This window comes from Rhinoderma darwinii, chromosome 7 (assembly GCF_050947455.1).
Source record: "Rhinoderma darwinii isolate aRhiDar2 chromosome 7, aRhiDar2.hap1, whole genome shotgun sequence".
NCBI lineage: Eukaryota > Metazoa > Chordata > Amphibia > Anura > Rhinodermatidae > Rhinoderma > Rhinoderma darwinii.
This window is the reverse complement of record NC_134693.1, coordinates 139,822,599-139,838,623: the sequence shown is the minus strand read 5'-3', so window position 1 is coordinate 139,838,623 and position 16,025 is coordinate 139,822,599. Positions and strand designations below refer to the sequence as shown.

General features: G+C 42.8%; 2 protein-coding genes across 4 annotated transcripts in view; one reads left to right on the top strand and one right to left on the bottom strand.

Annotated features, from left to right (window-relative positions):
* Window positions 1-16,025, top strand: part of THUMPD3 (THUMP domain 3 tRNA guanosine methyltransferase) — a 184,276-nt gene that overhangs the window by 61,688 nt on the left and 106,563 nt on the right. The window lies entirely within an intron of this gene.
* SRGAP3 (SLIT-ROBO Rho GTPase activating protein 3) overlaps window positions 8,718-16,025 on the bottom strand; it is an 87,881-nt gene continuing 80,573 nt past the window's right edge. The window contains exons 20-22 of one of the 2 annotated variants that reach the window (XM_075831855.1): window positions 15,716-15,865; window positions 15,296-15,623; window positions 8,718-14,817 (exon numbers count right to left, since the gene is read on the bottom strand). In XM_075831855.1, coding sequence (XP_075687970.1) covers window positions 14,401-14,817; window positions 15,296-15,623; window positions 15,716-15,865 — 895 coding nt within the window. In that variant the 3' untranslated portion in view covers window positions 8,718-14,400. The remainder of the gene's footprint in view (window positions 14,818-15,295; window positions 15,624-15,715; window positions 15,866-16,025) is intronic. The other variant, XM_075831853.1, reaches the window with a different exon arrangement.

The window sequence follows — 16,025 nt, the reverse complement described above, 5'->3', positions numbered from 1 at the left end:
ATGGCAATCGACTAGATGAATTGGAGCAGCGGGTTGGTCTCATGGAGGATGAATCAGCAGGGGCACATACCTGCATTAGAGACCTAATGCGAGATAACACAAAACTCAGAGACCGCTTAGAAGATCTTGAGAATCGGTCCAGAAGAAACAATTTAAGGATAGTGGGACTGCCTGAGCATATTAGACCGCAGCTCCTCCAGGGCATCTGCGAGACGGAGTTACCAGAAGCGCTAGGTCTGACCAGATCTTGCAGAGTGGAAAGGGCACACAGAGTGGGCCCCCCTGGTCCGAGCGCCAACGCCAAAGGAGAGCCGCAAAGCAGACCGCGCCAGGTGATCATGCGGTACTTGGATTACAATGACAAAGAGGAACTTTTGCGCACTTTCAGGAACCGCAATACCCCTTTGCATATAAGGGGGGCAAAAGTCATCCTGTTTGCAGATTATTCGGCAGAAGTCACAAGGCGGCGGAGAGCATTTGGAGGGGTTTGCACCTCCCTCTACAAACGCAAAATTAAATTTCAGCTACAGTATCCGGCCACTTTGAGGATCATGCAGACGGATGGCGCCACCAAGGTATTCCACAATCCTGAGGAGGCGGCATTATATGTAGACAAGATCCCTGGACTTCGGGGCCCTAGACAATCGGGAGAGGAGACGGCGAGTCAAGATACAGGAGGTGAAGGTCCCCGTACACCAGTTTCTTCATCGAGGGACTGTACATGGTCAGATATCGCCCGCAATTCCACTTCCTCACCCAAGCAACAACGGGCAGAATCGTCGAAGATGCCACATCGACAACGCTCAGAAAACCGGCTTGCAACCATCCCGGACTGATAAGTATCGCATAGAGGCTCCATGAGCGCATTTGATTGTGCCTTATATATTAATGTGGCAATTGGTTCTGGTGGGATATTATGCCGACAAAATTCCTGCTATAATAGGCATAAGCACTTGTACCCGTGTTGTATAGGAAGCCCAACTTATTTTGATACTTTAAAAATTAAAATGTGAAGTTCCAATATATCACGAAAAGATGGCGGGAAGGGGAGGGGGGGAGGGGTCACAGACCAGAAAAAAGTGAAGTTATGTATGCCAATTTAAAGTTTGTCTCACAGGAAATGCTGGTGACATTCCTGGATGGGCATTTTGTTGTTAAAGGTTGTGCCAATTCTCTGGCACCGAATGTAAATGTTGTTATTGTAATGTTGGGAGCAATCTGGAGCAGACGCCGCCGGGCGGCTACCAAGGCAGCAAAGCACGCTTGCCTAGAATTAGATATTTATGACCAGTCAATTGTGAACCTTTTCGGAACGCCCACTTTATGCAGCTGACCTCGTGGAATGTAAAGGGGCTTAGGTCCCCTAACAAGAGAATGATGGTACTCCGTCACTTAAAAAAACTCCATACGGACATCGCTCTTCTTCAGGAGACACATTTGGAGGAGAGCGACTTCCACCGCATGAAAAAGTTGTGGGTGGGCCAAGTATACGGCTCTTCAGCTTGTGGCCGTAAAGCGGGGGTACTTATTTTAATAAATAGAAACCTGGTACATGAGGTAATTCATACTGATGCAGATAAGGAAGGGCGACTGCTCCATATTACTCTAAGCACACCATGTGGGGTATTAAGCATTTATAATGTGTATGGACCTAATAGTGATAATATTGAGTTTTTCAATGGTTTGGAAAGGGCCCTTATGTCAGATAATGTCCAGCACAAAATAGTGGGAGGTGACTTTAATTCAGTTTCTGATCACAAGGAGGATAGACGCACACACAGTTCACAAAGCACGGGATCCATTCCAACAGGGGCTCCCAGAAAACAGGACCGAGTGTTGGGACCTCTGATGGAAAGAATACACTTAATAGATCCCTGGAGAAGGGGTAACCCGGATGCCCGGGAATTTACACATTACTCCCACGCTCAACAGTCCTGGTCCAGGATTGACTACCTCTTAATATCCCCAACACTACAACCGAGGCTGAGGGCCGCTGAGATAGGGGACCTAGTGATCTCAGATCACGCCCCGGTACGAGTAGATTTTCAGGAAATATATCCCAGAGGATCAGACTTCATATGGAGATTCCCGGCTCATTTAGCAACTGATGACACCTTTGTGAGACAGCTAAGAGGGTGGTGGTTAGAATACACGTCGACGAATTCAGAACACAGAGATGACCCCTCACTGTACTGGGATACGGCCAAGGCAGTGCTGAGGGGGAGGATAATGGCGTATACTGCCAGCAAAAAACGGGAAATAACACAAAAATTTAATGCTTCTAGTGCTGCACTGAGGGCAACCTATACAGCATATTTGGCACACCCTACATTAGATGCCAGACAGGCCTGGATTCAGGCAAAACACTCTTTTGACGAGTGGGCAGCTCAGAAAGAAACAATATATACTCGAGACTTTGAAGCTACTTTACATAAGTTCGGAAGTAAGGCGGGTAAACTTTTGGCCAATATGGCTCGAGGAAAGCGCTCAGTGCAGCACATAGCGAAATTAAGGGATCATAATGGGCGAGAAACATGCGATCCAACTAGTATTAATTCCATCTTGGCTAAATTTTATGAGGAGCTGTACTCTGATACATCTTCCCTTCCGCTGACAGACACACTGTTAGACAAGGTCACTTTACCGGTCATCTCCGCGGAACAGTTGCAACTTCTAAATGCCAGGGTCACAAGGGGGGAGGTGGATGAGGCAATAAGAAACCTTAAAAATAGTAAGGCGCCTGGTCCAGATGGGCTGACCGGCGAATTTTTTAAAGTAATGCGGGAACAGATTACGGAGACTTTGGTCTCCTTGTTTAACAATGCTCTGGGAGAGGAGGGGTTACCACCATCAGCAGACACATCTTATGTGAAATTATTGCTTAAACCTGGAAAGGACCCCCTACTACCAGGATCATACAGACCCATATCGCTCATAAACGTGGACGCTAAACTCCTTTCCAAAATCATAGCTGATAGGTTAGCGAATATAATGCCGTTCCTCATAGCCCCAGAACAAGTAGGTTTTATTAAAGGTAGGTCGGCGGTCACCAACATTAGGACGGTTCTGGCAGTGCTAGATAGAGTACAGCATAACCCATTTCCGGGGGAACATTCGGCTTTACTTTTACTTGACGCGGAGAAAGCTTTTGACAATGTCCGTTGGAATTGGTTGGATGCTGTCCTGGATAAGATGGAAATAACGGGGGCATTCAGGATATTATTACACCACATATACAAAGACCCTAAGGCTAGAATCTCCACACCAGGCTTTCTGTCTAAACCATTCCGTCTATGTAAAGGTACAAGACAGGGGTGCCCGCTATCGCCACTGCTGTTCAATCTGGCTTTGGAGCCGCTGGCACGTTATCTGGCGTCATCCAATTTATATACGGGCATAAGGGTGGGGGAGATGGAGGTCAAGGAAACGTTGTTTGCAGATGACATCTTGTTATTTCTCGCAGACCCCCTTAAAGATGTTCCGCGTATCTTCCAGGCATTGAACGACTTTGGGAGCTACTCAGGGTACAAAGTTAACACGTTAAAATGCCAGTTATTAGATTTGGGAACGCAGGACCCAACATATAGGCGGTCCCTAGCCTCCCTGGATGTTGAGATGGCTAAGTCAAACATTACTTATCTGGGTATTAAAGTGGGTCGGGCACCCAACTCGCTGTATGATCTAAATTATCCCCCCCTTATACAAGATATCCAAGCAGATCTTCTGAGATGGCACAGTCTACCTCTATCACTGATGGGAAGGAGCTGTTTGGTCAAAATGTCAGGATTTGCGAAATTACTCTACCCGCTCCAGACTATCCCACTTCTGGTCAAGCACTCAGATATCAATACACTCAACTCATCATTTACCAAATTCATATGGGGGGGGGAAGAAACCAAGAATAGCGCTCACGAAACTCATGATGAGGAAGGCGGAAGGAGGGGTCAATTTCCCTAACATTCGGGGTTATAACCTGGCCTGCTTGAGTAGACATCTGCTAGATTGGAAACACAACACAGAGTTCCACTCCAATACTAGACTGGAGAGACAGCTAGCAAAACCTTGGGATCTCATGGCTCTGGTACACACAACGTTCACTTGTCTCCCAAAGATCGTCAAGAAATCATCTCTGTTACGAGATACCATCATTGCCTGGAAGGTATTGCGCAAACACTATAACCTCTCTTATCGCATTTCAAAACATATGCCCTTATGGCAGCACCCAGAGTTTGCAGCAGGAAGATCTAACAAGCTAATGTCAGAATGGAGGGAGAAAGGGGTAGCGACTCTGGGGGATATGTTCCACGCGCAGGATAAGAGGTGGTTAACCTTGCAGGAGCTCCAGAATAAATATGTTTTTGTTCGGCATCAGCACTTACAGTACTTACAAATAGTTAATCACTGTAAAACTAAACTAGCGGATGTAGCGGATGAGGTCCCCCCCAACCTGTTTGATTCATGGTTCACGGACAATCACAGACACTCCATTTCCCAATTATATAGTACACTCAGACCAACACTAGTGAAGATGTCCCCGGGGCAGGCCTTTGGGAGATGGGAAAAACTGTTTAATTTACCAGGCATTGAAAAGCATATTGAAAAAGGGCTGGTGGATTTCAGGGCACACGTGCACAACGAAAACTGGAGGGAAACTCATTTGAAGATCATTCACCAAGCAATATATGCATTTACCCTGGCCCCCTCCGCCTCACAACCAGATAGGAAAACGTCATGCCCTAGATGTAATATCTCAAAGACAGACATGTATCATGGCCTTTGGGCGTGTGCACATATTCAGCCATTCTGGGGGGAGATAACATCCTTATTGCAGCAGGTGGGCAGGTTCCATGGGAATTTAGGGCCAATGGAGGTCTTATTCCATATACAACATGATGGAGAATTAGAAGAGACAGAAACGACACATTTATCCCCCATGGCCCATGCCACACTGATAGTGGCAAAGAGGTGCATACTCCAAAACTGGCTGGTAGCTGAAGTACCGACTCAGAACATGGTGGTCCAGGGGTTGAGGAAACTGTTTTATCTAGACCGCATTGGTATATTACAGAATAAAGACACGCAGAGCAAAAAATTCTTTGAGAAATGGAAGCTTTTCCTCACAAAATATTTCACCAGTGAAGAACGAAGGGACATCATAGATCCGTTTACGGGAACGTCATGGTACTTGATTGAAGATCTTAAGGGCACTTTAGGGGCACTGAAAATATCACGGGAGTAAAGCATATATATCCACTGGGATTTCTTTATTCTTGCGGACTAGCTGCCTGAGTTGGTGAACTGCTTCACGAAGCTCCAATTGTTATGTATGCTCCAATTTCTTATTTGTTCTGTGTATTGTTTAGTTATGTAAGTTAGGCAGATATGCAAAGTTATGTAACAATGTTTACAGGAATACCCGACATGTGGGGTTAAAGGAAGGGAAGGATAGAGGAGATAGAGGAGATGAAGGAGGGCTGATAGCCCATGGGGAATAACTTCCAAGATCAAACCTAGTTTGCTGGGAAGCATTCACTATCACATGTTCATTTATACATTTTTTGTAATGTTTATTATTATGGCAATGCATTACTGTATGATTTGTGTTTTTTTTGTGGTGAAAAAATTCAATAAAAATATGTTTAAAAAAAAAAAAAAGTTCCTCATGGTTTTTGCTCCAGATCTTCCCTCACGAGGATGGTTTTGTAACACAGAAGCAGAGGATAAATACGAGACAAGCTGTTCCCTTTGCTTTTTTCTGTCATTTTTGAGCTTCTATCCAGTATCAATTAAAATGTTGTTTTTTTATGCGTTGCTGTACCAGATCTATTGCTCTCCAGTGTGAAGATATTTAAGCTAATATGTCTCATACCTGCTGGGCCACGAATGAAAAACAGTTCACGTCTGAACGGTGTCATAGTATCGTATCAAAGGATCACATCAGTGATCTCAGACCATCAGTCAGTATCGCAAGCTGGAGTTGGACCTTATTGATAAGCAGCCACCTAAATATCTACCTCCCTGTACTAAGATATGATCGCTTGATGTTTTGTGGGGGTTCAAATCGCCATCTACATCAATATCTACATTCTGCCTGGCAAATATATAGGAACATAGATATGGATGGTAATTTCCCATCTTGTACTTTAGAAAGACTCATTTGCATAAATATAAAAATGGTCATAACTTGGCCAAAAATGCTCTTTTTAAAAAAAAAAAAAAAAACGTTACTGTAATCTACATTGCAGCGCCGATCTGCTGCAATAGGAGATAGGGGCTGCAAAATCTGGTGACAGAGCCTCTTTAAGCCGCTAGGCGTGACATATTACAGCTTTGAATACGCATTGTATCTCCCAGGTGATCATTTTTTAGTGACTATATCTTATCACGTTTGCAGCTACATTACTTTCTCTCCTAGATGAATAAAATTACCACAAATATCCAAAAGAAAGTGACCATTTATTCAAGAAATCCAGTCAAGATATTTATTATACACAGTTTCATTAGCATATTATATTAGCATACGAGACGCTCAGCCAAAGAGCGACATTTTCATACATGTCATTAATGGTCATCAACGCGGTAACATTAGTTATGCAGCACTCAGCCAATCAGCAGTTTCTATAATGTTACCTGATGCCAGGAAAAGCCAATCAAAGATGGCGGCCCCACCATGTCAATTTCCCTGGGTGGACCTGTGAGGCCCGGATAATAATGTAAGCACCAGAGGCAGAGATGGGGCATGTGGGCAGGTGCAATTGTCTGATCCACTCACTGGTGGCAGCCGTTTTATATTCTCATCCATTATCTATCACTTCTGCTGTGGTATGAGGTCAAACATTTTTCAAGAATAAAGATGTGCCCCACAAATTGGCCGCCACAGTATGTCGGTGATTTGCTTACTTTAGCCAAGATAGACTTGAATGGGTATCTTGTAGCAGAGGCCCAATGACAAAAAATGTGTCCCCTATAAGATGCCATCACACCCAGACATGAATTAGTTGAAGCTTTTACCAGATTCCCTGGACGAGATGTTTCAGGCTTCGGTAGAATATGCAAATAGTTAAACAGAGGATGTTGCCGGCACCGCGAGGATGGAGCTATTTTGCCACCATGTCGAGGCCCCAGGTACTCATCTGTAAAGATACCAGCAAGAAAAGCAGAGGCATTTACGGGGTTCTTACAAACAGGAGATATATAATGGGGCACAGAAAACTATTGCAGATGGTGCTGCTATATGAATTTAGGGTTGTCTGATTCCAGTATAGATCTGTTAGTCAGTCCCATCTTCTGGGATTAAATGTAAAAGTGAGAATCCCTTTAATATCCCATGCCTCAAACATGAACATCACACAATGCAATTACATACAGTCGGTAAAAATCCACAGATATACAGGGCAGTACTGGCAGAGGGTCTTTGTGCTCGTTTACAGGTACTATATTATTGACTTGTTAACTGCGTACCTTAATATTGGTGCACGACAAACACAATATCTAATATAGACAGGGATATATACTTGCATTTGATTTGACTGCATACATTTTGTGATGTGGATGTGGTACCCTCTATCAACCAGTGGTGGTGCTGTTTCTTCAACTGTCAATAGACATTAAATCTGTACCATAGCGAAACATGCAGTGACACCTGCAGGCTAATAGAGTGTACTGCAATCCAATACAAATTCAGGGATTACAATTGGATATAAATCCTCACGAGAGAAGATAAATGTTATTTGTCACTATGTATTACAATGTGTAGTCTTTCGCACTATTGTGGCTGCACATACAGTAGCTAAAGGTTTATGTTAGAGCTTTTATGTAATAAGGGTTCACAATGCATCTCTTATGATTTTCCTATGCAGGGGCGTAACTTCACAAGTCCATAATTGTTAATTTGGCACAGCTACTGACAATATGGTTCTACATAGGACTTTAGTAGCTATGATGCACAAACAATGCAGCTGAAAAGAGTTATATGACCAGTTTGGCTCTGCTACATATATACGCATATATACACATACATTTATACATACATACATTGCATGGAGTGCCTGGAAATAGTCAGAATAGGGCTATTTCTTGTTTCTGGGTGGAGAACTTGAGATGCTGCAGATATTTTACATTTCAAACATAAGATAAAGCAGACATGAGTGATGAGGTGATATAACAGTCTGAACATCTGTAGTAGTGTCAGCACATGAGTCCTTGCTGTTTATGTTCAGTTTCCCTCTGAGCACAGCAGATGCAGCAGACTGCAGGGGATTGTAAGGGTATGTTCACACGGCCAAATTTCAGACGTATACGAGGCGTATTATGCCTCGTTTTACGTCTGAAAATATGGCTACAATACGTCGGCAAACATCTGCCCATTCATTTGAATGGGTTTGCCGACGTACTGTGCAGACGACCTGTTATTTACGAGTCGTCGTTTGACAGCTGTCAAACGACGACCCGTAAATTTACTGCCTCGGCAAAGAAGTGCAGGGCACTTCTTTGCCACGTAATTTGAGCCGTTCTTCATTGAAATCAATGAAGCACGGCTCAAGGTTTACGAGCGTCTCAGACGCCTCGTAAATTACGAGGAGGAGCTTTTACGTGTGAAACGAGGCAGCTGTTAACAGTCTGTCTTTTCACACGTAACTGCCTCTCAGCGTGTGAACATACCCTTAAAGGGTATGTTCACACGGCGGGGGTCCGTAACGGCTGAAATTACGGGGATGTTTCAGCCTGAAAACATCCCCGTAATTTCAGCCGTACCGGCATGTGCAGGCGCTTGAACGCCGCGTCGATTACGGCCGTAATTAGCGCTGCTATTCATTGGAGTCAATGAATAGCGGCTCCAATTACGGCCAAAGAAGTGACAGGTCACTTCTTCTACGCGGGCGTCTATGTACGCGCCGTCATTTGACAGCGGCGCGTAAATATACGCCTCGTGTGAACAGACAAACGTCTGCCCATTGCTTTCAATGGGCAGATGTTTGTCAGCGCTATTGAGGCGCTATTTTCGGGCGTAATTCGGGGCAAAAACGCCCGATTTACGTCCGTAAATAGGCCGTGTGAACATACCCAAAGGGTTCATGGTAAATTGATAAGCAAGTCATCAATGTCAGATCAGTGGGGGTCTCCTGGGACCCCCACAAAATGCCTAGAACTTTATCTCTTTAGCATTTTCCAAAAACCATGGTAGCAAGCCAGCACTGTGTTGGAATAGCAGCACAGTCCACTCTTTTATATGGGGTTGTCACAATTTCTGACAAAGCACCAAGTTGGGAGTGGTGTTATTTTGGGAGAAAGACGAAGAGGTCAATGTCCCCTTATTCTGGGCAGCTGTGGGGATTTCAGCAATCATATCGCCACTGATATGATCAATATATACCATACAGAAAACCCCTTTAATATCCAGATTATGGGACCACTAATTAACGATATCACTGGCGTACAAAGCAGTGATGTCATCATTTTCTAGAACGTATCTTCATAATTATTCATGGTATCCAGCCATGGTGGACGTCATTCAATTAGTGTAGTGCCATGGAGTCTGGGCATTCCATTGCTTGGTGCCCATAGAATTAGCAAGACTGGTATTAACTCTCCATCATCCAGGCTTTTATTGCATATTAACTAGATATGTTAGGGGTCTAGAAAATGGGAATAATTTCTCCCTGTAACCACATATATGCCCAGTCACTCCACTTTAAAGTCAATTAGTGGTCGCATGCACAGTCACATCCCTGCCAAGGACTGGGCACCTCAATTCTCAGAATCTGTGGTGATCCCAGAAGTTGGACCACAACTAATCAGAATCTTATGGTCAGTCGGTATAATATAAAAGCGTGTCGTAGGAAAACCCTTGTAAGCTTAGCCATGACTGAAGGCCAAGGTCATAAACCAACATCAGAGACTCCATGTTGAAGCTATGGGGCCCCTGTGTCAATTCAGTGCTTCAGTAAAAGATTTTGACCATGTATGTAAAAATGATGACGGTGTAGAGGTCTCATATAGGAAACCATATGACCACACCTGACCCATAGAGCTTTGTATATAATATGGGCCATTGGTTCTGTCTATTTGGCCCTCGTGTCTTAGGGCCACACCGTTGTCAGTTATGACTGTATAGTTAGAAGCTTGTGCTCAGCTCAGAAGCCCTTAATTGATCTACGTTAGGAATGGAATGTCAAGATTGCAACATTGTATCACAAATATTAAAATATTCCTGGTACTAATTGCTCCACGACAAGATATAGAAATCCAGAGTCTCCTTGTCTTGTGCTTCTTATGAGCTTAATTTAGCCCCATTTACGTAGAACATGAAGGTTAAATGATGAGATTATATAAGCCTGTGAATATAGACAAAGTATTTTATATGGACTGTATATTGAAGTTTGCAGAATCGAGCGTAATTTCAACTATCACCTCTAGGGGGAGATATCTAAAACGTATAATTTTTAAAAAAATCTGCTTTATACTCGTTTGGTAGATGACTGCCCTCGATTATAAAGGCACCACTAGACCGGACGCAAAATGCAGGGTGCAATAAAAAGGTAGCCCTGATATTATAAAACAAGCACATGCTGGCACAAGCATAGAGTCCAATAAGCAATATCAGAGTTGTAACTGGTTAATGATGCACCTACTCTTTTTTTTTCTAAATTTTATTTGGTCAAGGTGTCAACAGACAATAATAAATAGGAATAAACATGTGTCATTTTTTTCTGATTATATTAAGCCACTAAGCGTGTATTTACTGAAGAGGACGGTCGTTTGATTGGAATTTTAAAGGAATTGGTCACTTTTGAAAAGGCCTGTAAAGTAAGCAGATCCCATTGCGTCATGGTGAACACCGGGGAGTGGGGTTCCACTCGGCTTTACATTTATTCACCATCAACACCGTTTTACACATTACATATAGATATTCCCTATATAAACAATTAAACATACATTGCATTACTTATCATAATTCTGCTAGTTGTTATTGGAAATAGTCAACAAGCTTGTCGTCAGACACCTTCCCTAACAGCTTATGTGAACTCCTATACTGCAGGGGAGCAGTTAGTTATTCCTCCATCACATTACTGTACAGAGCCTGTGTAAAGATGACATTTCCCAGAATGCAAATCACCAGAGCAAGCTCTGTACACTGACACTGAACAAGCAGGGAATACTGGGAGATTTCAGCTCTGAAGCTTGCAGAATAGAGTCAGCTCTGGAATATAATACAGGCTGTAACTCAGGATCAGTACAGGATAAGTAATATAATGTATGTACACAGTGACTCCACCAGCAGAATAGTGAGCGCAGCTCTGGAGTATAATACAGGATGTAACTCAGGATCAGTACAGGATAAGTAATGTATGTACACAGTGACTACATCAGCAGAATAGTGAGTGCAGCTCTGGAGTATAATACAGGATATAACTCAGGATCAGTACAGGATAAGTAATGTATGTACACAGTGACTCCACCAGCAGAATAGTGAAGGCAGCTCTGGAGTATAATACAGGATGTAACTCAGGATCAGTACAGTATAAGTAATGTAATGTATGTACACAGTGACTCCACCAGCAGAATAGTGAGTGCAGCTCTGGAGTATAGTACAGGATGTAACTCAGGATCAGTACAGGATAAGTAATGTATGTACACAGTGACTCCACCAGCAGAATAGTGAGTGCAGCTCTGGAGTATAATACAGGATATAACTCAGGATCAGTAGAGGATAAGTAATGTCATGTATGTATACAGTGACTCCACCAGCAGAATAGTGAGTGCAGCTCTGGAGTATAATACAGGATGTAACTCAGGATCAGTACAGGATAAGTAATGTAATGTATGTACACAGTGACTCCACCAGAAGAATAGTGAGTGCAGCTCTGGAGTATAATACAGGCTGTAACTCAGGATCAGTACAGAATAAATTATGTATGTACACAGTGACTACGCTGTTTATGTAGATTAATTCTATATTGAGACTGTAAAATAGATCAGTGATGAATATATATTGAAATAATAATGCAGCCAACTAGGCACCAGCTCCTACTGATATCATTGAGACTTTTTGTTTGGTGGCAACATGACCACATTGTAAACATTGACCAATGAGTTCTTCTCCATATCATCAAAGTGGTTTGAAGTAGGAATTGTTAATCTTAAAATAATCCAAATAAGAAGACTAACAGTATTTTCATTCCCTATAGTAAAGCGAATGATCATATATCAAGAAGACATGTTAAAATGTATTATTACATTGTGTCCTTCGCATCTTCTCCAGTCTCATTTAGTCTTTATTGCAGTATAGATCTCCATATCAAAAGCTGGAGAGGCATATATTCCAGGAAGTGAATATATTTTAATTATTTGTCACTTAGTGCAGGTCGGGTTGTCCTCGTTTGTATACTATCTAGAATAATTACTTCCCTAAATAAAGTTGCTCAGTGTCACTAGAGAGTGTTGCGAGCTTTTTCCTGTGCTCTTTGTTGCCTCCGCCTGAGTAATGCATATTATATGATCTACCAAGAGGGGTGGGGGTAGAGAAGCCCATTACTGGCTTACAAATTTGGTTGTCACTATTTAAGAACATTTAGTCCTTGTCCTGACAAACAAAGCTTAAGATGTTTACTGCAACAATATTATTATAATACTGCCCCCTAAGGGCCTGAATATGGATCTAAAAAGTGAGGAGAATTCTTACAGTTGGACACGATACTTTAGTTTGGGGGTGATAATATTTTATTGTGTCACATCTACAATTTTCAGCTAAAAAGTTCAGTTCAGTCATTTTTTAGCACCGATATCATTAGTGACCGGTAAAGTTCAGTCTGTTTTGGGACTATAATTCCTATCATGCCCAGACTTAGAACTGCGGTCTTGCTAGGTTATAAGTGTACAACCACTTTTGGTGGATAATAAATGCTTCTTATTATTGTCCCGATGCATCTAAAATAGAAAATGAAACAACTTTGCAAATGGTTTTATTTTAAACTTTGCTATAGTTTAGTTTCTACAGCTCCTATGCATTTCCATGGTAACATACTACAAGCGTTACTTTGTAGTCTAATAATGCAGTAAAGTAGCAAATAAGAAAGAGAGGACAAATGGAGGGCAATTTGACTGCAGAATAAGACTATACAGAGTTTGTTTGTCATCTATTACCATGGAGATGCATAGATTTGTACAGGAGCTGTGGAAACCAAACGATAGTAAACATTTTTTTAACTAAGACCTATTGTAAAGTTGCCTCAATTTTCATTTTAGATGTATCTGGACAATAAAAAAAATGTGGTTGTGAATGTAAACATAGCATTTAAGATTCTACCTCAGAAATTTTTCTTGGTCCAGCTTGAATCCCAGAAATCATGGTGGGGAACTTCATAATAAAACCACTGAGTTCAAAATCAAATGGCTTATCATAATGTATGTGAGTGATCGAGATATATATATATATATATATATATACACATACACAGACACATACACAGACACCCTCTATCCAGTGACAGCACAACCTTTTCTTATGGTTTTGAAATTCAAGCATAATTCACATTGTCCTACATGAGATGTACTACTACGTATATATATTTAGAATCGCAAGGCCTGTGGCCTACACAGGGTTAACAACATAGCTAACATTTTGAAGTATGTACAAATTTACATATTTCTATAGATAAGCGGAGCAGTTGCTCCTCACATCTTGGATTGCGGTACAGCATAAATGTCAACCCAAGTAATTATCCATAAGGCTTTGGAAGCCATATTTCAGTCCCACCAATAAAGCAGCAGATTGGTGACCAGCGATCCAGAACGGATGTCAGATTTCTCAATTCTTGAGCAACGATGTCTTCAGTTCATTCAGTAGACCTTCATTTGAAAGGACCATTGATGTCAGGAACCCAGAAAATTAAAAGCCTTCCGGAACCCAAAGAAGCCTTCAAAGACACCATATAGATCCGCCACTTGTGTTTATATATATATATATATATATATATATATATATATATATATATACACACACACACACACACACACACACACACACACACACACACACACACACACACACACACACACACACACACACACACACATATCCTTTAGTTCTGTATGATTTACAGAAGACTGAGGTAAAACCAAAGAATGAAAAAGCTAAAAACGGAAACTGGATATACCAAACGTCGCTAATTCTGCATTTTAAGGCAATCTGAAGGTTCGTTTTGAACGTGGTTATGGGCTGGAGATGAAGTGACGTCTTTGCCATGAAAACTATGTAGAGATGGTTGGACAGATGTTTGGCTTTGACCAGCTACCCCATGGGATGAGCAATGGAAAAGGTAATAGTGTAAACGTTGAAGCCCATCTTCAGAACATACTCTCACTAACTTTTGCCAGTAGGGCCCATCACCATGAATGGAGTTACATAGTCCCAGACTTCTCCGAGGAATTATTAGGAAACACTTTTTCTGTAGGGGTGAGTGCCGGGCTACCCATCCCAGAACTGCTACTGCTGCTAGATCGATGCTGGACAATTGGCCGGGCTGGCCTCACAGGTGGTGGTCTCAGTTGGGCACTAGCCAAACGGGCCGACAGCGCTGGCTTGAAGGTGGTCATCATCTCAGTGTGGGAGGAGTTACTTCTCCGAATAGCTGCGTCAGGGTCCCGTATCATGATGGTGTGCAGTGGGCTGACTGGCTCAGAATTTGGTGTAGTAATAGTTGGGTTCTTCATAGGTTCCAGAGTGTCCAGCACAACGTCAGGAGCTTGTTTGGCTGTATTCTGTCGTTCCAGTTCCCGTAACTCATTCAGGGCCGTGCTCATGGTCTTCTCAATGTCCTGCAATGGTAAATTAAAGTGAGGTTACAGAGCTTTATTCTTCACCAGCTTATCATCCTATTCTACCGATACATATAATAACTTGCAGATTATCCGACAAGCCTGGAACAGAGAGGATAGGTGAAATGTGTGCACTACACTTACCCAGGGCCGATATCTCCGATGTCTACGGCGCTAACACTCCGGACTTACCAATGTAAAATGACATCTAGAACACTGTACCACTAAAATCTGTGCAAACCGTCAATGTCGTCTCAAGTAACTAAGGACAATCACTGAGGTGCGAGGCATAAGGTGCCTCAGTGATATTTCTATCTGGTGTTTTTAAATTCTGTAAACGAAGATGATGTCGCTGAGGCATTTGCTCCTCGTGCCTCAGTGACATCAATATTGTATACGGACTTGTTATTAGTTGGCCGCCTTCTGTCATGGTTTTAGTTCAGTTGACCGTAAGGATCGACCATGATGACCTCCCTACCTCAGCGAGAGCTTCTGCCTCCAAGGACTTGTGGTCTCCCAGGCTGCTGTGTCTTGTACCTCCAGTGACGGACCTCAGGGATATACCATCGTTGAGTCCTTTCCTCTCCGGGTAATTAATACTGCCAGCACTTCCAAATGTGGCCATTCTGCGTTTTTCCGGACTGTCCACCCGTCCTCGGCTCAAGGATAACTTATGAGGACTGCTAGGGCAGGCGGCAGCTCGAGGAGGGGTGTCTATACAGGGGCCTAATGCTCGTGGGGGGCTGTTGTTGTCTCCTCCGCTCCTCCTGCGTGGTATTGCAGCTCCGTCAGATCTTAGCCTGACCCTACAATAGACAAGTTATTGCTCATCATTTTTGGGGACAATGTAACAATAAAAACACAGGAGAGCTAAAGTTAGAGTCTATGCATAACATACCTGCCCAAAACTCCAGCAAAGGTATATTCCTGTAGGTGCTCCGTGGGTGACTGTATATCATTCTTAGAGGAGGACTTGTCATCCAGAAGTGGTCCGCTACTCGCCTCACTGTCCGCTTTTTGGCTCAGGTTGTCAGAGAACGCGTCATCTCTACGGAAAGAGTCCAACATGGGCGACGCATCAGGATGAGGAAGGGGAAACAGTTTGTATAATGTACAGATGAAAGAACCGGGTGAATACGGACGGGTAGTGGTCATAAGATCAATGACAATGACTGGTCACATGATCACAGTATTAAGTCATTAGAAGC